The 24,178-nt window shown below is 41.0% G+C and overlaps 1 protein-coding gene across 1 annotated transcript in view; it reads right to left on the bottom strand.

Annotated features, from left to right (window-relative positions):
• Positions 1-21,418: 21,418 nt before the first annotated feature.
• The window catches only part of PNPLA8 (patatin like domain 8, phospholipase A2), an 89,699-nt gene continuing 86,939 nt past the window's right edge, over positions 21,419-24,178 (bottom strand). Inside the window, exon 10 of the mRNA XM_077265081.1 lies at positions 21,419-22,707. Coding sequence (XP_077121196.1) covers positions 22,433-22,707 — 275 coding nt within the window. The 3' untranslated portion in view covers positions 21,419-22,432. The remainder of the gene's footprint in view (positions 22,708-24,178) is intronic.

Raw genomic sequence — 24,178 nt, 5'->3', positions numbered from 1 at the left:
TAACTGAAAGCTGCGCTTGGACAAGGATGTGGACATGGTTGCTGACAGTGGTTGCAGGCATGCAATGACAGGTGCAAGGTGGGAGGCATCTTTTCCTGCATAATAGACAGGAGATTGATGTGCACATAGAACAGGTGAAGCAGTGATGTCACCCGCAGACACTGGTTCTGAACCCTGGCGTTTGGCCTAAATTGTCGAGTGCTTTGCTATCATGTGCCTGAGCATGCTGGTGGTGGTCAGGCTTGTAGTTCTGCCCTTGCTGATGCTGGCATGGTAGATGTTGCCAATGGCCTTTTTTGGGCTAGCTGGACTGTCTTTAAAAAATTCAGACTCGGGAACACCTACCTCTTGGCCTTCAACTTCGTTGATGTTCTGGGGAACAGTTGCCTGCCTTGTGTCTCTGGCCACTCCATTGCCTCTTTCTGACTGTTGTGGTGCTGCTGATTCCTCCCGATCTGCACTACTGCCCTCGCTATGCATATCAGCTTCCCAGGTTGGGTCAGTGTCTTCTTTGTCCACCACTTTGTCTTCTACTTCTGCATCCTGGTCCTCCTCCTGACTTGCTGAATTAACATCACTTGTTGGCAATTGTGTCTTATCATCTACCTCTTGAAACAGTAATTGCATTTTCTCACTGTTGCCTTCTTGTTCCGCGCCCCTACAAAGTGGGACAGGAAGCTAGGTCGGCACAATGTGTGTGTTTGTTTTGGTCCCGCAGCAAGCACAGTTCCACCTTGCCCACGGCCTCTGCGCTCACCATTAGCATCACGTCTACTTCCCTTTCCCTTACCACGCTCCTTGCCCATTTTAAATTATGTATGATATATCTCTGAGAACTTTGCAGGATCAGTATCGGAGGAAAATCTGCCCACTTCAGATGCACTTATTTCACTGCAGGAGCGTTGCTATTGCAACCAAGCAAGTCTGGCTGTTTGCTTTTTTGCCTACCTCAGATGGACTTGTTTCACTGCTTGCGTTAGATAGCAATACTATTGCAACGAACCAAGTCTGGCTGTATGCTATTGATGCATAACTTGTGCAGTATAAATGGCTTATAATATTTCCCTGCTGAAAAAAATTAGCAGGATTACTATCGTACGGAATTTGCACAATTCTGATGGACTTGTTTCACTGCTTGCGTTGTATAGCAATGCTATTGCAATCAACCAAGTCTGGATGTATGCTTTTGATGCACAACTAGTGCAGTATAAATGGCATATAATATTTCCCTCCTGAAAAAACATTGCAGTATTGCTATTGCAGGAAAATTTGCACACCTCAGATGCACTTATTTCACTGCAGGAGCAAAATAGCGATGCTATTGCAACCAACTAAGTCTGGATGTTTGCTTTTCAAGCACAACTGGCGCAGTATAAATGGTGCATAATATTTCCCTCTTCAGGACAATTTGCAGGATAAAGAGCAAAAAGAATATTATTATCCTTTTTGGCATGAGTTGCAGCAGAAAATATGTTCAATTAACCCTATACTGTCCTAATCCATTCAGCACAATTTCTCTCTAAGTCCTCAGTGCTGCTAACAGCAGTATCAATATTGATTATAGTACAATAATTAGTGGCGCTGTCATATACTTGAAAGGATTCAAGTGCAAGTATAACAATAACCACACAATTGTCAGGATTAAACAAGTATAGATAATCAAAGATATACTTGCGCTAAGAATACCTTCCTCGATGGGAGTTCAAAAATAAACTGGACCTACAGCTCTGGCAAAAATTAAGAGACCACTGCAAAATGTTCAGTTAGTCTGATTTTTCTCTTGAGATATATATTTATTTATTTATATATATATATATATATATATATATATATATATATATATATATATATATATATATATATATATATATATATATATATATATTTTTTAGTAAAGTGTAAATTGTTCTTTTATTCTATAAACTTCTAACAACATGTCTCTGAATTTCCAAGCAATAAATTTTGTATTTTTTTTTCTGACAAAGAAAAATGGTTAAAATAAAAAAAAAAAAACCCATTGCTTTCAGACTTCAAATAATGCAAAGAAACAAGTTTATAATAATTTAGAAACAACAATACTAATGTTTTAACTCAGGAAGAGTTCAGAAATCGATATTTTGTGGAATAAACATGATTTTTAATCACCGCTTCCATGCGTCTTGGCATGCTTTCCACCAGTCTTTCACACTGCTTCTGGTGCAAAAATTTAAGCAGTTCTTCTTTGTTTGATAGCTTGTGACTATCCATCATCCTCTTGATTACATTCCAGAGGTTTTCAATGGGGTTCAGGTCTGGAGGATGGGCTGCCCATGACAGGGTTTTAATGTGGTGGTCTCTTAATTTTTGACAGAGCTGTATGAGGATATACTGTAGGACCAGGTGAAAGACCATACATAAGTGGGAAATTAAATCACTAGAAAACCCCAGGTGATCAGTCTGATTTCCCCACAATCTGTCGTGGCAAGCAATCAAATGGGGTACAATAAAATGGGGTACAGCCAAGTCCCCCCCCCCCCAGTCTGATAAAAGGTTTTCTTAGAGGTTCAAAGAAAATCAACCAGGCAAAACCCTGAGTTCAAAGAGCTAATATAAGTCTTCGCACCAATAGATGTACTGAATGCGATATAGGGAAAGTGTATTTACCTTTCCCGTGGTGAGTTAGATGTCCGATCTGTAGTAGATGCTGCAGGCTGGTGGTCTTCCATGCTGTAACTTGACCATGTACAGGCACAACGGTGAGCAAATGAGATCGGAGTGCTGGGAGGACCACTATAATATGCGTTTCGGTAACGGCGGTTTCCTTCTTCAGGGTTAGTCCTGCTCATGATAGAGGCTTTAAGTACATTTCTAACAGATGAGGATTGGTAGAAACTAAATAGTTCTACCTCACTGTTCAATCCCCTGGGTTTCAAAGAGTCCAGCAGTCCAAGAGCCGTTGGATTTTCCTGTTGGACTCTTTGAAGCACGTAGATAACCAATAGAAAAGACATAGGCTAAAGTCAGGTCATGGTCCAAGGGTCAAAATACCAGGAGATAGCAGGTCAAAGCAAAAGGACGAGACAAATGAATAGTCAGAACACGGTTCAAAGGGTCAGGTAGCAGAAAATCAGAACAACAGAATTAGGCAAACAATCACCAGGAAGTACAAACTACGTCTGTCAGAGATCAGGGGCAGACAGCTCAGTTAAATAGCTTGGGCAATCTCCTGGAGAAAGTCCCGCACCCACCAGTCACAGATTGGACAGCCGATCTGTCGGTCAATGCATCGACAGCTCAGCCCATCCACCATAAGATTGGACAGCTGAGTTGTTAATCAAGGCAGTGGCAACTCAGCATGACACAATTTCCATAAGACAGCATAGCAATCACTCAGAGAGGAGTTGTCGTAACACAAATAACTTATAGCAAACCAGATGAGCTTCTTTTCTTTTTGTAGAAAACACCAAGACACTCTCTTGCACATAAGTAAGACCAGACCAGAGGAAGTCCTTTTTAATTTTTCTTGAGAGACACCGAATCTGGTCCCACTTGGCCTGGACACTGGACCAATGTCCATCTATGTCCTCTCTAGTTTTCTCCCAACCCAGCACCAGTCCCTCTGGTCAATTTGGCACTTCCGAAACCAACACGATATGGCAAATTTGTAACCATTTTCATCCAGGGCATAGTCCATTGCCCCCCCCCCATCAGTCTTCAGGATGGGAATACAGTCCTTTTATTCCACACCTGTCCATGACAGGCACGCACAGTTCCTTAGTGATGTCCATCTTGGATTAGATTCAGTCCTTGAATAAGGATGTAGGACCCTCCAGCAGCTGCAACATCTTAGTCCCACAGGTATCTGCGCAAAAAGCACAACAATATTGGAGGGGATAAAACAACTTCAGTCATTCATGGCCATTATCGTGGGGGAGTCCTGGATGCATCTGGGTCCTGGCACTTCCAGTCCCAGTATGCCTTCCATTAGGTGTAACCTCAGGGCAGCTGAACAGTTCTTTGTGCCCTTTCATTTTTTGGACGCACTCAATGGGTGGGACATTCTTGTTGTTATGCCCCACTAACCGCTATTACAAAGTTCGGCACCATTTTAGATTGCATAACGGTAACCATACTCCATGCAACTCAGGTCTTTCATTCCTTTTTTTGCTCTTCTGGCGGCAAGACTCGATCCTGCCAATTACACCAAGTGTGACGTGGCGCTGGGCGGTTGCCATGGGCGTGGCACTCGTCTCTGGTGTTCTAGCATGTTACATGAAAGTGGCGGTCCTGGCTGGGTATGTGCACTTGTACTACAGTATAGAGATGCCAGCCACTTTCAGGCTGCATGTAACCGATGACTTTGGTTGGCCAGGACCAGTTTTGCAGTTCAGTGAGGGAGACCACCAGTCAAAATAAACTCTTTATTGAACGATAATTTAGCAGAGATTATATGCAGTAGATAGCGGGTACATATCTTGATGAACATTTTCTTCACAATAGGTAGCATTTTCTATACACAGTTTCAATTCCTTTCTCTTTGCTCACAGGTCCTCTATCTTGGCCGTTGCTATCTTGACAGTCCAGTTAGCAAGAGTCCTTTAGTCAACCATGGCTCCATGTCTTCTTTCCCCTCAAAGGAACTATGTTGCCAGTATGGCCATTACTTCACTTCTCTGTCAGAGATGCCTTATAACTTCCACCCAGGGCACTCTCTTCGTCTCACGTATTCTGTCCCTTCTTGGCCTATTACCTTTAGGCATCCTTCCCCTGGTCCCATTTCCGGTCTGTCACTCTGACTTTGTCACTTCTCCCCTTGCTTCTACTGGGGATCTCACTATCTTCCATCATGGTCTCCTCTGATGTTAGGGACACCCACGTCATGTGGCACTGCTCACTGACCAGACCTTAAATTTTCTTTCTACACACACTGGGACCTATCTCATGTTCTGACGGGAAACTAAGCTTATTACCTCCCACTCTGGGCAAGTCACAAACTTAACTCTAACTCTCACTACTGTCTGGCAGAACACAACACCATAACGCATGTCACAGTTCACATTATACATCAAAATACTTTTTGCAACAATAGATATGTTCTTCAAGGGGGAATGTGGGCATGTGGGCAACATGTCATCTCTTTACACTTGTGCACTTAACCTTTATTGGGTTTGGCTTTCTGTGGACAAGAAATAGTAAAAATATCCCAGAGCAGATATCAATGTGTACTGTAACTCAGAACCTCAGCTCCAGATGTGCAATGTAGGTGATGTGATTATCAGTATTATTCCACATATAACAGCTCTAAATTATCAAATTGTTCCATAGCAGAGCAATTTGAAATGGCAATTTCATACATTCTCCCTATGGGCTGACATGCAGACCTTGGTAGCTGACTTTGAATTAGAAATAGCTGCAGTGAATTGGAGACTGACAAACCATATAATTTTAGGCACCACATTCTTAGGTACTATCTTATGACATGTAAACAGTCCTGAAAATGCTGTAAATTTCCATAGTTTGTTATTGAAATATCACAAAGACTCTGTTGTCATACCTGCAGTGCCTCCTGGTGCTCTCAGAAGAAATGAAATATTGCAGATTTTTTTTTTTATATTCTTTATTATCATTATAGTTTACAAGCACATATTAAAAGGCTTTTAGCAAGAGATGTAAAATTCATCTTCCCATTGTTCTTTCCACCAAGCCTAACTTGAAAAGAAATCCAGTGCATTGAGTAGATGGGAAGAAAGATGAACATTCTTTTAAAAGGATTGCTGTTGGTCTATTTTGTATCTAAGCTGGCATCCAAATAAAGTCTACCTTGGCTTCCAGTAGGTATGATAACTTCCAATTTGCCGTGCTTGGCATAACCCCATTTTTCAACTTTCTTAGTCTATTCGTATTCTCCTACATGTAGAGCATCTGATTTTTAGCAACAATCAGCAGGTAAAAATACCAGTTTATATAGCATTGACTTATTTACTCCCACATTTTGCATCTATGCAAAAATCTCAGATGCAAGTGCTTAAAATGCTTGGTCGATTAAAGATAAAAGGGAACCTTTCATCTGATTCCAGCTTTCCGAAACACAGGAAGCATGAAGTAAGCAATTATTGCAGCCCTGTGTGCTTTATACTGAAACACTCTGGCGTTTCCGAGAAAATATACTGGCTATGGACTAAGTGTCTCTACTGACCAGTCCAAGGCTGGTCCTTAGTGACTTCTCACTGCTTTGTTCCCTTTGACTGACAGGTCTCTTACAATACCTACATCTAGGGACAGACCGGTCAGTCTAGTTGAGCAGTAAGAAGCCTCCAGGGACAAACTTTGAACTTCTGGTAATAAAAGGGTCCTGTGATGCCAGTTGGTGGGTGTCCAAGTGGTAAGACTCCACGATATATAAATTAGCACATATTCCATAGGCGTGTTATAATTAAATAGTTTTAATTGTTGGCAATGTGTATTCAACGATAAAGAAGGGCCAAACACATAGCACCTCTCAGAACTAGATGTTAAAGACTGAGCAAAATTTAGGAATTATGTCTGACTAAAGACATAGCCAGAGATGGTATGTCACTCTCCATAAGGAGAAAAGATACCCCATAGACCCAAGTCCAGAGCCTCTCACCTAGCCAAATCAGTTCTCATGCTTCGCACTGACGAGGGCCAACAGCCCGAAACACCATGTCTGCGAATTGAGATACTGATTTGGCTTTTATCCTAAGTCATATTGCACAACTCGTTAAAGGGTTGATTGTGGCTTGTAGGATCGCTACTTCCAACAGATGGCGCTATAGAGTTTAAGTCCTCTTTTTCTCAGAAGAGGCAATTTGCATATAAAGACATTGCATCAATGGTATGTCCACTCCAGAAATGTTGCTATCAAGAGGGGACCAAAAGGTAAGCCGTTATATTTCCACCTCCAAAGAAGGTAGAATTGTGAATTACGATGAGCTATTGAACTGAAGAGGGTCCCTATGTTGTTTTTGAAAAGGGACCCCTCTTCTGTTTGTTTGCCAATGTAACATTTTATTTTGGGCTGCATTATTGAGGGATTTTTGCTTTAGAAAACAGGTTTTATATACATCTTTCACAGTAGATAATAATGTCAGATAATCCAGCACCTTTTAGAGTTATTGATTCTGGACTACAAGAATTTTCCTGTATTTTTGATCGAGTTAGCTAAGGATTTCTCGGTAAACAGTACATGGCATATTTCCTGTTGCCTTTTGTCGAGCAGCTGTTTGCTCTACTTTGACTTCATTCCCTCCGGTAATACTGTTGATGAAAGTAATGTTTACAAATTCAAAGAATCCATTAAAAAGAGTGGCTATTTCTGCTTCATGCAGACTGTGTAGGTTTTGTTGGCTTCTCTCGTACATTATACATTTTATTTACTAGGCACTGCTTCTCCTGGTGAAGTGAATTATGTGCTTTAAGTGGATCACAGCTATTGATTTGTTAAAGCATTTACAAATTATAACTTCTCCAGGGATATAGTTTTCTTTTAGTGAAAAAAAGGCCTATGCATTTCTTGGTCAAGAGCTTAGTACTCGTGTGCATACATTGCTCAACCAGCAAAAGTACAGCTATATACATGTGTTACTGCAGGTACTTTGTAGAATGGATACTTCATGCAAAATATGAAAGTTCTTCCACTGCCCATTGTTTCACAGAGAACTAATTTTAATGCATATACCCACCCATCAAATGCTCATATTATGGAAATCATTCAGTCAAAATACTTGGTTTCAAATAAATGAAAAAAAAAAGGAAAATCACAAAGACATACAACAGACTGATATTTACAATCAGTTTCTCCAACATTAAAGTTGATCTTATTTTAATATCACATGGTTCAGAAATAAACCAGCGCCATCAGTAGGGGGGTGTCAGCTGTAACATAAAATGGACTCCTGACAGCAATAGCCATAATCAGGGCTAGCTCTGATCCTGACCGTTAAACCTCTTAGAAGCAGTAGGTGTTTTCCATGTGTCACCCAACCAGTATACCTAGAATGAACCTGTAGACTCACAATGATGAAACTTTATAATGGCAGCAGATGCATTCAAAAGTCCCCCGGAGTCTGCCAAAGGGAGGGCCTAATAAGATGCAATACCAACAGGAAGGCACAATACACCGCACTACATATCTAGCACAGTGTATTTTGTAAATCATCCAAGTACAGGATGTTTAAATCCCACTGTGGGACGAAGAATAAATCATGGAAAAAAAAATAGTTACATATAGAAAAAAAGTGCTATGACATACAATATAACACTGGCATTATTTACCTACTAAAAAAGCACTAAAAAGTGATCAAAGTTGTTTGTAGCCCAGAATTGTATCAATGAAAAAAATTGTGTCAATGAAAAACACGAGTCCTCCACCCAAAAAAGTCCTCAAGCAACTAGGTCAATGGTAAAATAAAAAAAAAAAAAGTGATATAAAAGAACACACGCGCGCTACCTCACAAAAACAGGATGAAACTCTAAGCTGCAGGAAACAGGACAGGCAGGTGCCACCTCTGTCAATGGGATAACCAATAAATGTAAGTGCAACTGAATCCACGCTAAAGGGGTGACAGGATGATGTAGAGTACACTAGTGTGACGGCATTACACACAAAACCCTAATCAAACCCTGGCACAATAAAAGTATGATACCACAAAGGGTGAATATGCATCCTGTGCTCTCCTACAAGCCCCGAGACCGTAGCAGGTCAACTGCAACTGAACCCATGCCAGACCTGAAAACAGAGATGGTAACCACACTAGGGATACCGATGGTAGTGCACCAGAGGACTCACCGAGATGGAAGTGCAGCGCCGTATAGCGTGGTAGATGCAGTCCGGTCTGGATAGGAAGATCCGGCATGTAGGAGTGTAGGCAGGAGGATGGGCAGGCAGGAGTAATCAACCGCAGCACAGCGGTGCAATGCAGAAGCTGCGTAGAGCCATTGAAAGCCCCGGCCAGTGGCGTCCCTGGATACGAGCGGGAGAATAACAAGAGGAGGGAATAGCTGGCACGAGGGTCAGCGTGTGACATCACGGAGATTGTGGGTGATATGGGGCAGCACAGAGACCAAAAAACCGACGCGCTTCGAAGGAGTGACGTCATTCTTCATCAGAAGAACCCCATTTATAAGGCAAGAAATCCCACTTATTAAACCTGACAGGGCACAGCTTTGAATTGAAAACCATTCCCGGTGACTACCTCTTGAAGCTCATCAAGAGAATGCCAAGAGTTTGCAAAGCAGTCATCAAAGCAAAAGGTGGCTACTTTGAAGAACCCAGAATATAAGACATAATTTCAGTTGTTTCACACTTTTTTTGTTAAGTATATAATTCCACGTTAGTTCATAGTTTTGATGCCTTCAGTGTGAATGTACAATTTTCATAGTCCTGAAAATACAGAAAAATCTTTAAATGAGAAGGTGTGTCCAAACTTTTAGTCTATACTGTTTATCAGTCCCCCTCGGAGTAATTGTATGTAGACCATAATTTTTAGAGCAATTTTTGCAAATTGTATTACTATTTTGTGTACACTAATAGTCACAAATATGGTTAAAGAAAAAAATAAAGATTTTTGACTGTGTAAAATTCCTGAACCGCGTGCTCCATTTTGAAGAATTAGGCACAAATACTGCCAACAAACACTGTAGAAAGTGACATAAAAAAATGCAAAATGATGGACTGGGGTCAAGGAGTGAAAAAAACAAAACAAATGTGAGACAAAGCAGAATATATGTTAAACCTTAAAATACTCAAAGTACCTCTCTGTTACCCGATGACAGCTTTACATACCCCAAGGCATTCTCTCAAAGTTTTATCAGGTAGTCATCTGGAATGGATTCTAATGAACAGATGTGGCTTATCATGAGCTCATTCATAGAGTCTTTTGGCCTTCAGAAAGTGTTTGTGACCATCAGGTGTTTTACAGAGGCAGCATTAGTACACAATTTCATACAGTGCTGAGCCCTATTCTACATCTGTTTTGAGTCAGGATACAAGCAAGAACTACTGAGCTACACTGGCATGTAAAAGTTTGGGCATCCCTGGTCAAAATTACTGTTATTGTGAACAGGGTCGAGGGCATTCTTGTGGATTTTGGGCAGTAAATAAAATTTTGGAATTTTAGATTTCACAGTAAGCCCATCCAAAATCTGCTGAGTGATCACATCTCTATCCAGAGCCCTTACCAAGATACCTTGGAGATCAAGAGAGAAAGACTTTAGAGGATTAAAGGATAGTCTGGAATATGTATCAGAATCCCTTAGTTGTCTAAAGGCCTCCCTTTCGTATTTGACCTGAAGCCAGATCACAATGTTCCCCCCTTCTAAAGTCTTTCTCTCTTGATCTCCAAGGTATCTTGGTATCACTCGGCAGATTTTGGATGGGCTTACTGTGAAATCTCCTAAAATTCCAAAGTTTTATCTACTGCCCAAAATCCACAAGAATGCCCTCAACCCTCTAGGGCGCCCTATTGTCAGGCATTGGAGGACTTTGTAACCCAATATGCCAATTTATTTGACTTATTTAAAACCTATGGTGGAGACATTGCCGTCATATATACGGGACACTACGGACGCCCTGCCTAGGGTCAATGGTATTCTTGTGGACCACGATACTTTGATGGTCACCGCTGACGTGGAGAGCCTTTATACGTGTATTGAACATGAGCATGGCATCGATGCGGTCCGCCTCTTCCTGGGGGCCTCCAACTGTGATGGCCCTTTGTGTGAATTTATCCTCGAGCTGCTGTGCTATGTCCTGACCCACAACTTTTTTGTCTATAAAGATCACTTCAATTTACAGAAGAGCGGCACAGCCATGGGCGCGGCCTGTGCGCCCTCATATGCAAATCTCTTCCTGGGTTCCTGTGAGATTCCTTTTTGGCGACGGGGGCCCACAGGCCGCCTCCCATGTGCTGTGCTGGCAGATACATAGATATTTTTTTCTTGTGGGACAGGACGGCGCAGCAGCTTGCGGAGTTTATGAGGACATTGAATCAGAACTCTTTAAACATCCGCCTCACGTATACATATGACATCAGGAAGGTCAACTTCCTGGATGTCAGCTTTGAGGTTGATCAGTCTGGATGTATCCAGACAGAATGTTTATCATAAACCAACATCTGTACATGCTATGACTCATGCATCCTCTGCTCACAATCCTTCCACGATTAAGGCCGTCCCGGTCGGACAGTTCCTTAGGATGAGGCAGATTTTTCATCCGATGCCAAATTTGAAAAACAAGCCTCTGATTTAAGATCCCAGTTTGCGGCACGTGGTTACTCTAACCGGTGCATAAAGCAGGGATATCAGAGAGCAAAGGCAACTCCACGGAGCAATCTTCTTAAACCTTCCAGAGCCCGACCTTGTAAAGTAAAGGATGGACCAATTAGGTTCATATCTACGTTTAATCACAGATGGGAGGTTATGAGACAGATTCTTAAAAAACATTGGTCTATTCTGAGTACTGAGCCCTCCCTGGGAACATCTCTTGGTGACTATCCCACCATGACTGCAAGGATATCTAAAAATCTTAAAGATCTCTAAGGGTATGTGTCCACGTGCCGTTTTACATCCGGAATAACAGCGGATTGAACGCTGCGTGGAGCCGCAGCGTTCAATCCACAGCGTCCAGATGTTACAGCATAGTGGAGGGGATTTTATGAAATCCCGTCTCCACTATGCATGGTAACACGCACCCGGCGGCCCTGCGATTCCGGACATGCGGCGCGTCTTTTTAGATCGCAGCATGTCAGTCTACCTTGCGGCGACGCTGTGCCGCCGCAAGGTAAAACACAAGGCCCTATGTGTGGGGTGCGATGATTCCGGATGTGTGCAATGAACACATCCGGCATCATCGCATCTCCAGAAGGGGCGGAGCTTTGGGCGGAGCGAGTTTGCCGCTCCGTCCAAACCGCCAGCCATCCTGAAACTGGACATGTACCCTTAGTGAGTAGCCACTATATTCCTACTCTTAATCATCCATTTGGCTCTAGGGGCCCAATACCTGGTTCTATACCATGCGGTCACAGTCTTGCCTGCCCAAATGTCCTGCGCTGCACCGCATTCGGCTCTTCTGATGGAAAGAATCAATTCAATATTCAACATCGAACATTGTGCAGTAGCATGAATGTCATCTACTTTGCGACATGCGGCTGCCCAAAAATTTATATTGGACTTACATCAAGAGAGCTGACAGTACGTGTGCGGGAGCATGTGCGGGACATTTGTGCAGCCAAGACAGCGACAGACATTGCCCTCCTCAAGACGATCCCTCGTCACTTTAGACAGTACCATAATAGTGATCCATCTTCATTTAAAGGGAACCTGTCACCTGAATTTGGCGGGACCAGTTTTGGGTCATATGGGCGGGGTTTTCGGGTGTTTGATTCACCCTTTTCTTTCCTGCTGGCTGCATGCTGGCCGCAATATTGGATCTGAGCGCCAGGAACAAAAATGGCACTGCGTTTACCTGCAGATTTACAGCGGATTTTGTGCGGATTCCTATAGAGGAGCAGGTGTGAACTGCTGCGGAATCCGCACAAAGAATTATGCTGCAGAATGTAAACCGCAGCGTTTCCGCGTGTTTTTTTTCCGCAGCATGGGCACTGCGGATTGCGTTTTCCATAGGTTTACATTGTACTGTAAAGGCATGGAAAGCTACTGTAGATCCGCAGCAAAATCCGCAACGTGTGCACATAGCCTAAAGGGCTGCTTCTCAGTCTCCTCTGGTTGAGATTACTACTTTATGTCTATGCATCATTTATAAGGGATGTTATCTGAGTGACTGTCAATCTGCAGTTTTTGAGGTTTGTAACTCTGGTGAACTTATCCCCTACAGAAGAGGTAATTCCTTGTCTTCCTTTCCTGTGGCAGTTCTCATTAGAGGAAATTTCATCATAGTGATTGATAGTTTTCATGACCGACATTGAGGATACCTTCAAGATTCAAGCAACTTTTCAGATGGATTGACCTTCATGTCTTAGGCTAGGGTCACATTGCGTTATGTGACCGCGTTTAACGGACTACGTTACACCGCGGCATAACGCGGTGTTAACGTAGTCCGTTAACGCCACCATAGCCTGTAATGGTGAGCGCGTCGCTAGCGCCCGCCCACATTGGGCGTGCGCTAGCGATGTCGCGTCATTCGAGTGACGGACCTCGGACGCTGCTTGCAGCGTCCGCGGCGCGCCCGAGGTCCGTTCCTCGCTAGTGCAGATCGGGGATCTGCGCTAGCGGGGACACCGAACGCGGACCCTAGGGAAGCATTGCGTTAGCGCAACCCGCTAGCGCTATGCGCTAAACGGATTGCCCTAACGCAATGTGAACCTAGCCTTAAAGTAATGATGGACTGTCATTTCTCTTTAAGAGGTTTTCCCACGAACAAAGTTAATTTTAATCATTAGATCTTGGAATAATAAGTTCCACAATTGGAAATGTTAAAAACATGATCCTGTGCTGAGATAATCTTCTAAATGTACCCCTATGTACTGTGAAATGGCTGAGTATGACCGTGCAGGAGAATGTACAGTCTGGACATACCGCAGCCCCTGGCCAGGGGAGGAAGCAAAAGAGTGTATACAGACATTACAGGACAAAATCACTGTTGATTCTTTCTTTGAGGTAAAACATTATTTAAAAACAGACAGGGAAATATTTTACCACAAAAAAAAAAAAAAAATCAGCTGTGATCCCCGGCTGTAATTCCTGTATACTCTTTTGCCTCCTCCCATGCCGATAAAGGTCATTACACGACAGGGACACATTTATAAGATAATCTCAGCACAGGAACATGTTTTTAAAATGCATCCAATTGTTGAAATTGTTAATATTCCAATATGTATTGACTTAAAATGAATTTTGTTGTGGGTAAACCCCTTTAATTAAGTGGTTCTTAACTATACTCTGACTCAGAACAGTTGTGCAATACAAATCAGCACTGTAGAGAACTGGGCACTGACCCTGCCTTTCCTGAAAGTGTTTGCGACCAACGTATTTTGAAGGCCAGTGAAGCCACAAATGGACTCTTGATTTGGCTTACCTATGCTAGCATTCTATTCCCAAGGCCATTCACTATATGCAATTTATCTTCCCATGTTTTCTGACCTTTAACTGATTTTTTTTTAATGCATGTATCAACTGATTATCTATAAATCAATTTTAATTGTTTTTAATATTCCTTCTGTATATTGTAAATATGATGTGGGTGTGACTTGCACCCTTTTTGTATTTAACGCCATTTGGTTTGGTTTGCTGTGCTGGTATCGGTGTCTTTGTTATAAAAGAAAGAGGCCTATGAGCATTGCAAATGCTGAGGCTATCAATAAAGGATTCCACCCGATTCTTGCATGATCAGCTTGTCTTCTGTGCCACTTTCAGTGTTCTCCATAGGAGATATCCACTAATACCCCATCCCACTCCCATGAAGCTGCTTTATTAATAATGTCACCTGCAGCATTTCCCCTCCCATGTCTCTTTATGACAGAACAAAAAAAGATTTACCTTTTCATGCTACACCACAAATGTTACACCTAAAAAAGTTAGCCTGCTATTTTTATCTGCCATGAATCTAGGTTATAATAGGACCGAGAAATACTTGGGCGTAAAATAATACACAAACATGTCACAGGTACATGAGATGATGCTTGTGAACTCTGACATTTCAAACATTGCTGATTTTCACAGGACAAAAAATGGCTATATATGGCAGATGATTTCACCTGATTGTACCACTCTAACACTGTGTTAAATAGCAACTGTTTTCATTTTAATCTCATAAAGCAAGAGTTAAAAGGTGCTTAATGTCATTTGACTAAACAGTGGGGAACATAAGTATTTGATACACTACGGATTTTGCAAGTTTTCCCACTTACAAAGAATAGAGGTCTGTAATTTTGATGATAGGTAGAGTTCAACTGTGAGACACCATCTTAAAAAATATCCTGAAAATTACATTGTATGATTTTTACATACAGGTGCTTCTCACAAAATTAGAATATCATCAAAAAGTTAATTTATTTCAGTTCAACAATGCAAAAAAGTGAGTCATTACAAACAGAAAGATCTATTTTAAGTGTTTATTTCTGTTATTGTTGACGATTATGGCTTACAGCCAATGAAAACCCAAAAGTCATTATCTCAATAGATTAGAATTAACAAAAAACACCTGCAAAGGCTTCCTAAGTTTTTAAAATGGTCCCTTAGTCTATTTCAGTAGGCTCCACAATTATGGGGAAGACTGCTGACTTGATAGATGCCCAGGCCCATGTAAGACGCTTCTGGTGATGTCTATTGGTCATGAGTGGCTTGACACAAGGAATGTGACACTTGTAGCCCATGTCCTGGATACATCTGTGTGTGTGGTGGCTCTTGAAGCAATGACTCCAGCAGTAGTCCACTCCTTTTGAATCTCCCCCAAATTTTTAAATGGCTTTTTCTTAACAATCCTTTCAAGGCAGCAGTTATCAAGGTAACTTGTGCACCTTTTTCTACCACACTTTTTCCTTCCCATCAACTTTCCATTAATATGCTTGGATACAGCACTCTGAACAGCCAGCTTCTTTAGCAACGACCTTTTGTGGCTTACTCTTTGTGGAGTGTGTCAATGACTGCCTTCTGGACATCTGTCAAGTCAGCAGTCTTCCCCATGATTGTGGAGCCTACTGAAACAGCCTAAGGGACCTTTTTAAATGCTTAGGAAGTCTTTGCAGGTGCTTTTTTGTTAATTATTCTAATTTACCGAGATATTGACCATTGGGATTTCATTGGCTGTAAGCCATAATTATCAACAATAACAGAAATAAACACTGGAAACGGATCACTCTTTGTAATGACTATAAAGTTTCACTTTTTGTATTGACGAACTGAAATAAAATAACTTTTTGATGATATTCTAATTTAGTGAGAAGCACTTGTATACACAGCTGAAGATTTCAGTGTGGATTAGGTATGCAATGATTAAAGGGCTAAACACTACTAGGACAACCCCCTTTTAATCTAAATGTTTTGGGCTGATAAAGCCTATACTCCCCTTCTGTGCCAGCGCCTTTGCAGTGATGCCAGCACTCACGGTCCTGGGACTCCCGTGCGGTTGTTGTTACACGTGACCCTGGCACCCAATCAGGGCTGGTGTCACTGTCCCCACCTTCGCACGTTTTGAATAGGAAGAGAAATGGATCAGCTGCAGCTCTGACTTCTTAATGTTCAAAACAGCCCCAAACATTTAGAGCAAGAAGGGGTTGTCCTAGTAGTGGACAACCCCTTTAAGGACATTGGGTCAGAAACGCGTATGCTACTCCACATTGGATTTTTAATGGATCTTCAATAAAAATGTTATTTTAAGGACCCCGTTGCAGGATTTCTACATTTTTCCTGCATGTAAACTTGTCGTACTACAAGGCTGTATCAGTGCATCAGGGATCCTTGTTCCATGAGCTGATTTGTTTTCTTTTATTTCTCCTGAAATAGTTACAGTTCTCCCTATAACTTTATGAGCACCTCTTCATGAGTGAGGAGCATCTGACTTCCAAGGAACTGAAGTTAAACTAATCAAACTTGCAGAAAATGCAAAGCTAGGAGGGATTGCTAACACTAGAGAAGACAGAGAAAGCATTCAGAAGGATCTAAAAAAGCTTGAACAATGGGCAGCGACTAATAGAATGGCATTTAACAGGGAGAAATGCAAGATTTTACATCTGGGCAAAAAAAAACGAAAATTACATCTACAGAATTGGAGAAATAGAACTAAGCTACAGCCCGTGTGAAAGACTTGGTTATACTAATAAATCACAGACTGCACAAGAGTCAACAGTGTGATGCAGCAGCAAAAATGGCAAACACAGTTCTATGATGTATTAAGAGAAGCATAGATTCTAGATCACATGAAATAATTATTCCCCTCTACTCCTCCTTGGTCAGGCATCATCTGGAATACTGTGTCCAGTTCTGGGCACATTTTTAAAAAAAGACATTGAAAAACTGGAGCAAGTTCAGAGAAGAGCTACCTGGATGGTAAGAGGACTGCAAAGTATGTCCCTCGAGAAACGGTTAAAGGATCTGGAAATGTTTTAGCTTGGAAAAAAGAAGGCTAAGAGGAGACTTAATAGCTTTCTACAAATATCTGAAGGGATGTCACAGTGTAGAGGGATCATCCTTATTCTCATTTGCACATGGAAAGAAGATGCAATTGAATGAAACTGAAAAGATACAGATTAGATATTAGAAAAAACTTTTTGACAGTGAGGGTGATCAATGAGTGAAACAGGCTGTCATGTCTTCAAACAGAGGCTGGACAGTCATCTGTCTGAGATGGTCTAGTGAACCCTGTGCTGTATTGAGCAGGGAGTAGGTCACGATACGATGACCCTGGAGGTCCCTTCAACTCTAACATTCTATGACACTCCCTCATGAAGACTGGCATGAACAACACTGGTCTTGATGAATTGGGCTCTTAATTTTGACGTTACCACTTTTTGAAAATTATATACAGTATATTTGTGAATTATATAATGTGTTTTTCGAAATCAGGGAAACCAAAGTATACTCTAATGCTGTGCATATACCCCAATATATTCAACAGTATTTTCAAGTATAAAAGAGAATATTAAAAATTGACAAGTGTGCAACAACAAAAGGATTTACACAGTCCACAGACACAAGAATCTTGATAAGTTAAGATGCTGCAAAATGAACTCAGAGCCAAATTAGACATAACATTATCAGTAAGGAATCTGCATACATTTTTCTTTAATTAAATGAATTGGTGATAATATAATACAATATATTTACCAGGAGAACCACAAAGTCATTGGCATAAGAGGATTAAAGTATCTTCATTGTAGCAGTAAAGCCCATGGACTTCTCATTGCAGCTAACCAATACCCTTACGGGCATCTGTCACATTGAACATGCGGTCTGATCTGTGGCCGCATGATGTAGGAGCAGAACTAACAGAGTATAATTTTGTGCAAACAGGTTTCAGTCAACTTTTTTTTTTTTTTTTTTATTACTGCTCATTCCAGCTTTAGGAGTCCAGTGGGCAGTCTTCCTCAGTGATTGACATTCAAATGGAGAAGGCTGGCAATCTTTGAGTGAGATCACCCAACTCCTATGCTATATAAAACAGATATTTAAATAGTTTTATATAAGTCACTGAGTCTTCTGCCACAGAACTAAATAAATTTGCTTCTGTACAACAAGCTGCCTATAGACTGGACAGAATTTTCAAGATTACAGTTTTGTTGTAAATATATCACTATATTCATCATCCATTCTAAGGTTTATTATATAAACTACTGATCCACTCAATATTGTCCAATATGTTTTTCATCCTGCCTTTGGAAAAACTGAGAAACAGTAGATTGTAAAAATAAATTATAAGGTGTATGAGCACCTTCAACACAATTTACCGTACATATTCAGCAGGTGAAATAAGTATTGAACACATCACCAAGTAAACATATTTCCAAAGTTGTACCAATCGACACAGGCAAATACATTAAACCATAGTAGTCCATAAATTAAGTTGTGTGTAATAATGGGAAATGACACAGGAAAAAGTATTGAACATGATTACTGAAATTTATTTAAAGAAGAACTTCCATCAAAGTATCCTCTTAATATATTGCAATTTCTCGTTTTGCCTTTCTACCCAGTAAACTTTTTTTTTTTGCAGAAACAGGAAGTATACTTTCCTTGCATGAGTCATTCCCCTCTTCAACTCCCGACCAGCTACTTCCTCCCAACTACCAGACACATTTGCAGTGACTGATGACTCATGCAGGGAAAAAAGAACTTCCTGTTTCTACATAGAAATTAGAAGGATTTAGGGAGTCAGTTTTTAGTCATGGAATGTCAAAGACCAAATGGAAAACAGAAGAATTAGCTGGGTAGAAAGGCAAAATGAGCAATTGTAAGTGCACATTGCCATATAAGAAAACTGCAATATATTAAGAGGAAAAAAAATTTGATGTATTTTTTTAATATGTCATACTAAAGCCTTTGTTGCTGATGACAGCTTCAAGACGCCTCCTATATGGAGAAACTAGCCACATGCATTGCCGAGTTATGATTTCAGCCCATTCCACACAAACACTCATCAAATCCTGAAGGTTCTATGGGCTCCTATGAAAACTGAGGGTTAGGTCCTTCCATTAGTTTTCTATTGGGATTCAGGTCAGGTGATTGGCTAGGACATGCTAGCAGCATTATTTTTTTTACTCTGAAGCCAATTGAGAGAGTTTCCTTGGCTATGTGATTGGGATCATTGTCTTGCTGAGATGTCCACCCTTGTTTTATCTTCATCATCCTGAGAGATGACAGATTTTTATCAAGAATGACAAAGTACATTTGCCCATTCGTCATTCCTTCACTCATTTGAAGTTTGCCAATGCCATATGCTGAAACAAAGCACTGCTCCATGATGTTCCCACCTCCAAACTTCACTGTTGGTATGGTGTTTTTGAGGTGATATGCAGTGCCTTTTGGCCTCCAACCATGGTGTGTATTAAGGCACCCAAAGAGTTCAGTTTTGATCTCATCTGACCAGAACATATTTTCCCTGTATTTCACAGTTTTGTCTTAATGATGCTGAACAAACTTTAAATGTGCTTGAATATGCTTTTGGTGCATACAGGCCATGAAATTTAAGCACATTACTTATAGCTTTCTTTTAAACAATTGTACTTGCTGATTTCAGGTCTTTCTGTAGCTCTCCACGGGTGGTCCTTGACTCTTGGACAACTCTTCTGAATTCTTTTCACTCCTCTGAATTCTTTTCACTCCTCTGTGATATCTTTCGGGAATCACTTGGTCATGCCCAGTTTAGGGTGAAATGATGATCTTTCCTATTCCAGATTATGGCCCCAACAGAGCTCACTGGAGCCTTCAGTAGTTTAGAAATTCATCTGTAATAGTGATGAGCGAATATACTCGTTGCTCGGGTTTTCCCCGAGCAGGCTCGGGTGATCTCCGAGTATTTGTGACTGCTCGGAGATTTAGTTTTTGTTGATTCAGCTGCATGATTTACGGCTGCTGGCCAGCCAGAGTACATGTGGGGGTTGCCTGGTTGTTAGGGAATTCCCACATGTAATAAAGCTGTCTAGTAGTCGCAAATCATCTAGCTCCGGCAAGGAAAACGAAATCTCCGAACACTAACAAATACTCGGAGACCACCCAAGCGTGCTCGGGAAAACCCGAGCAACGACTATATTCGCTCATCACTAATCTGTAATCAATGCCATCAGTATGTTTTGCAACAACAAGGTTACAAAGATATTGAGCCTACTTACCCATCATGAGATGTTGTGTGGCACCATGGTAAAGAGACACCTTTTTTAAAGACCATGACTTGAACCAGCTGATATTTTTCACTAAGTGGCAAGTATGCCTTCTAATTACGGATAGATTTCAGATGGTGTCATGTCTTTTCATGGCTTTTTGCACGTCTTTCTTCATGTGTTCAATACCTTTTTCCTGAGTCATTTTTCATTATTACACATACCTAATTTATGAACGTCTATGGTTTGATTTCTTTGCCTGTGCAGATTGGATGGGCTCTTAACGACATCTGGTGACAATTCCATGCATTTAGAGATATATTTACTTATAAAATGGATAACTTGTTCAATACTTATTTCACCCGCTGAAGATGTAAGCAACCTAAAGGGGTTGTCCAATACTCGGACAACATCTTCTCAAATGCTATTATTTCTGCATGTAAAATAAAAGCCTATACTGAGCTCCAGTGCCATTCCAGCGACATCGGCTCTTGCATAACGTTATGTCATGTGAACGTTGCATCTAATCAGTGTTCGCTTCACTCTCAATTCTTTCGGATGAAACGCACATTCGGAGGAAGTCCGAGTAGCAGCAGCAGCTCTCAATAATTTCAAGTGCCAGTTTTGTCCAAAAGAAGTAAGAGTAAAGCGGACGCAGATTAGGCACAGGGTTCATATGAAGTAATGTCACGTAAGCCCCGAGCTCATGAGGCAATACAAATTCATGTAATCCCATAGGGACCAGGTGCCGATGTTGCTGGAAAAGTGCCAGCACCAGAGGAGAGTATAGGCTGTTATTTTAACTGTATATTGATCTGGAATTCCTACCAGTCGGGCCCAATAGGCTAGAATCACGTTCTGTAGATCACTAGACTAAAGTTTAGAATATCCCCTGATTGATCACTGACTGCTCACAGCTAATCATAAAGATATACTTTCTGGGTAGTGTAAGCTTAACACAAGGTGCTGTCTACTATTTTCAAGTAGGAAACTCTCAGAATGCAATACAGCATTCTAACCTGTATTATAATAGAGCAACTAAGTTGGTAACAGATTGTCAGAATCAAAACTGAGCATTAAGGTATAAGAAGTACTGTACAGTTCCTCAGCATAGGTAAGATAAGTAAAGCAACTGAGTTAGACAATTTTTTATGAAAATTTTTATGTATTCAACTGGAAGATGAATTTCAGCAGTGAACATTATTTTGTCATATAAGTCTAAGAAAATATCATTTTATTGTGTGTATGTAAACCAATTTAATTACCGTATATAACTTATAGGCACAATAATTGTACCTCTTTAAATTTTGTGGTGGATAAGTTTTTAGTGCACTTATCTCTTGACAGGATGGAGGCAAGGATGGAAATCAATATTTGATCTTAAAGGGAACCAGTCATCATGGAACTACTCTGCAATCTATGGCCAGTATGTTATAAGGTAGGATAAATTGATAAATAGGCTGGCAGAAACAGATTCAGTATAAGTTCCATTCATTTAATTCCTTGCTCATTCTGAGCTTAACAGTCAAGAGAGCGGTCCTAATCAGTAATTGACTTTGCTGTATAAAAGTGTGCACACAGTCATTCACAGATTACGGCCATATTCAATGAGGGGTTCCCTTTAAAAAATCTATAAAGATAAACCACGCACATTAATACAAGTCAAATAAAACAGTAAAAGTAAGGAATATTTATACTATGTACATTTCTGATCTCAAATGCAGTATCCAGCAATAGACATGGGATAATTGGTTCCCAGGAGTCTTGCCAGGTCAGTATTCTCTGACTGTTAGATGGTAGCCCTGCAAATCTCCTAATCCCCAGCCTTTCCCAGCTCTTATTTTGATTAGCCAGACTTGCGTGACATTTTGTATGTATGTCATTTGCAGGACTATCGTCCTATGGTCACAGGTTACTGACCTGGCCAATAGACTGGAGTCATGTGAATCAATTCTTTCAACTCTATCCATCAATGTAAAAATCTGTCTAAAATGAAGTATTTCTATCCCTCTAGCTTCACATTAAGCTTGAAGAGGAACAATTAAAGAAGCTTCATTCACAATGATCCCTTTACTTGTTGGCTACAAGAGAAGATGTAAACAGCACACAATTGATGTGTTGACTGATAATGGACATATGAACCTGTGTCATACATGGTTGTAGCTCTACAGCTTCGAGAGAAGTGGCAAGCCATCATACATATCCACTTTTAATTTAGTCCAGTCACAAATCTGCTGGAATGTAGTTCTGTCCTGTTTCAAGACTTTCGCAGCTTTCTTTAGTTTCTCTTCATTTCGCTCTAGATAGTTTTGGCCATCTGAAAGCAGCTGAATGAGTTTTTCCTTGCGGTTTTCATCAAGTGATATGTCTTCACTCATGACTGGGTTGAAGCGGAAATAGCTGTCTGGTGGTAGCAGAGCGTCCAGTGTTTTGTGCACCTCTGTATAGTATTAAAAAACAAAGAAAAAAAACCACATTACACAATTATAAAACCAGTAGTTATGTCTTTGACATTTACCATTTCATCCCAAGTTCATTACAGTTACTGTCTAAGAACAGTTTCTGACAGAGAGGTTTGGACTAGCCATAGGGCAGATCTGTCATGGGACTGATTGCGACACTTAACAATATCTCAGGACGCAAATACTTTTAACACCGGTTCCTTCACCATGACAAAAGCGACTTCATGCATCCTGCTTAGGTCAGGCGGTGAAATAATGTCACTGCATCACTCCGCCCTTGCTGGCTCACTACGAGACAAGCTAGAAGAGGAGATCGAGCCAAAGGTGCACAGGGAGCATGGATTAGGGGAGTATCCATTTTTTTTAAATTTGTCCTATATTAAAACTGGGATGCATAATACTGTATGGAGTACTATAAGATGAGGGACATCATACTGTATGGGTGGAGGGGTTTCACTGTATGGAAGTCTGTGAGGGACAATATTGTGTATTGGGAGTTATGCAGTCATCATACTGTATGGGGGGGGGGCTGTGGGAGAAGGTGTATAGCAAGCTGTGCAGCCAGGATACTATATGGGAGTCTGTTGGGGTCAATACTTGGTATAAGGAAGCTGTGCAGCCATCATTCTGTATCAGGGGACGGTGGTGAACATCATACTATGTGGGGGCTGTAGTAACCATTATACTGTGTGGAGCCTTTGGTGACTATCACTGTGTATGGGCTGTGGTGACTATCATACTGTATGGAGGGCTGTGGAGGCCATACTATGTGGTTTATGGGAGACATCATTATGTGTGTGGAGCCTATGGGGTGCTGTGAGGTATTATGCTGTGTAGGTGGAGGAATGTGGGAAAATCATTCTATGTGGGGTAATGTTTGGCGGCATCATATTCTATGAGGGCCATGGAAGGGGTATCATAGTTGGTAAGAACACTATGTGGCTTCAGTAGGGGCACAATAACCATATGCCATGAATACACATAGAATAGCTAATATATACAGTGCAGACCAAAAGTTTGGACACACCTTCTCATTTAAAGATTTTTCTGTATTTTCATGACTATGAAAATTGTACATTCACACTGAAGGCATCAAATCTATGACTTAACACATGTGGAATTATATACTTAACAAAAAAGTGTGAAACAACTGAAATTATGTCTTATATTCTAGGTTCTTCAAAGTAGCCACCTTTTGCTTTGATGACGACTTTGCACACTCTTGGCATTCTCTTGATGAGCTTCAAGAGGTAGTCACCGGGAATGGTTTTCACTTCACAGGTGTGCCCTGTCAGGATTAATAAGTGGGATTTCTTGCCTTATAAATCGGGTTGGGACCATCAGTTGTGTTGTGCAGGAGTATGGTGGCCTCCATTTTTCCCCCAGACTTGTTCCTTTGACCTATGTGAATGGCAGTTCCAGTGATAGGGCCTGCTGCATTCTGTAGTG

The sequence above is a fragment of the Ranitomeya variabilis genome, chromosome 5, assembly GCF_051348905.1.
Source record: "Ranitomeya variabilis isolate aRanVar5 chromosome 5, aRanVar5.hap1, whole genome shotgun sequence".
Lineage (NCBI taxonomy): Eukaryota > Metazoa > Chordata > Amphibia > Anura > Dendrobatidae > Ranitomeya > Ranitomeya variabilis.
Note: the sequence above shows the minus strand (reverse complement) of the source record. Positions and strands in the feature narration are given on the sequence as shown.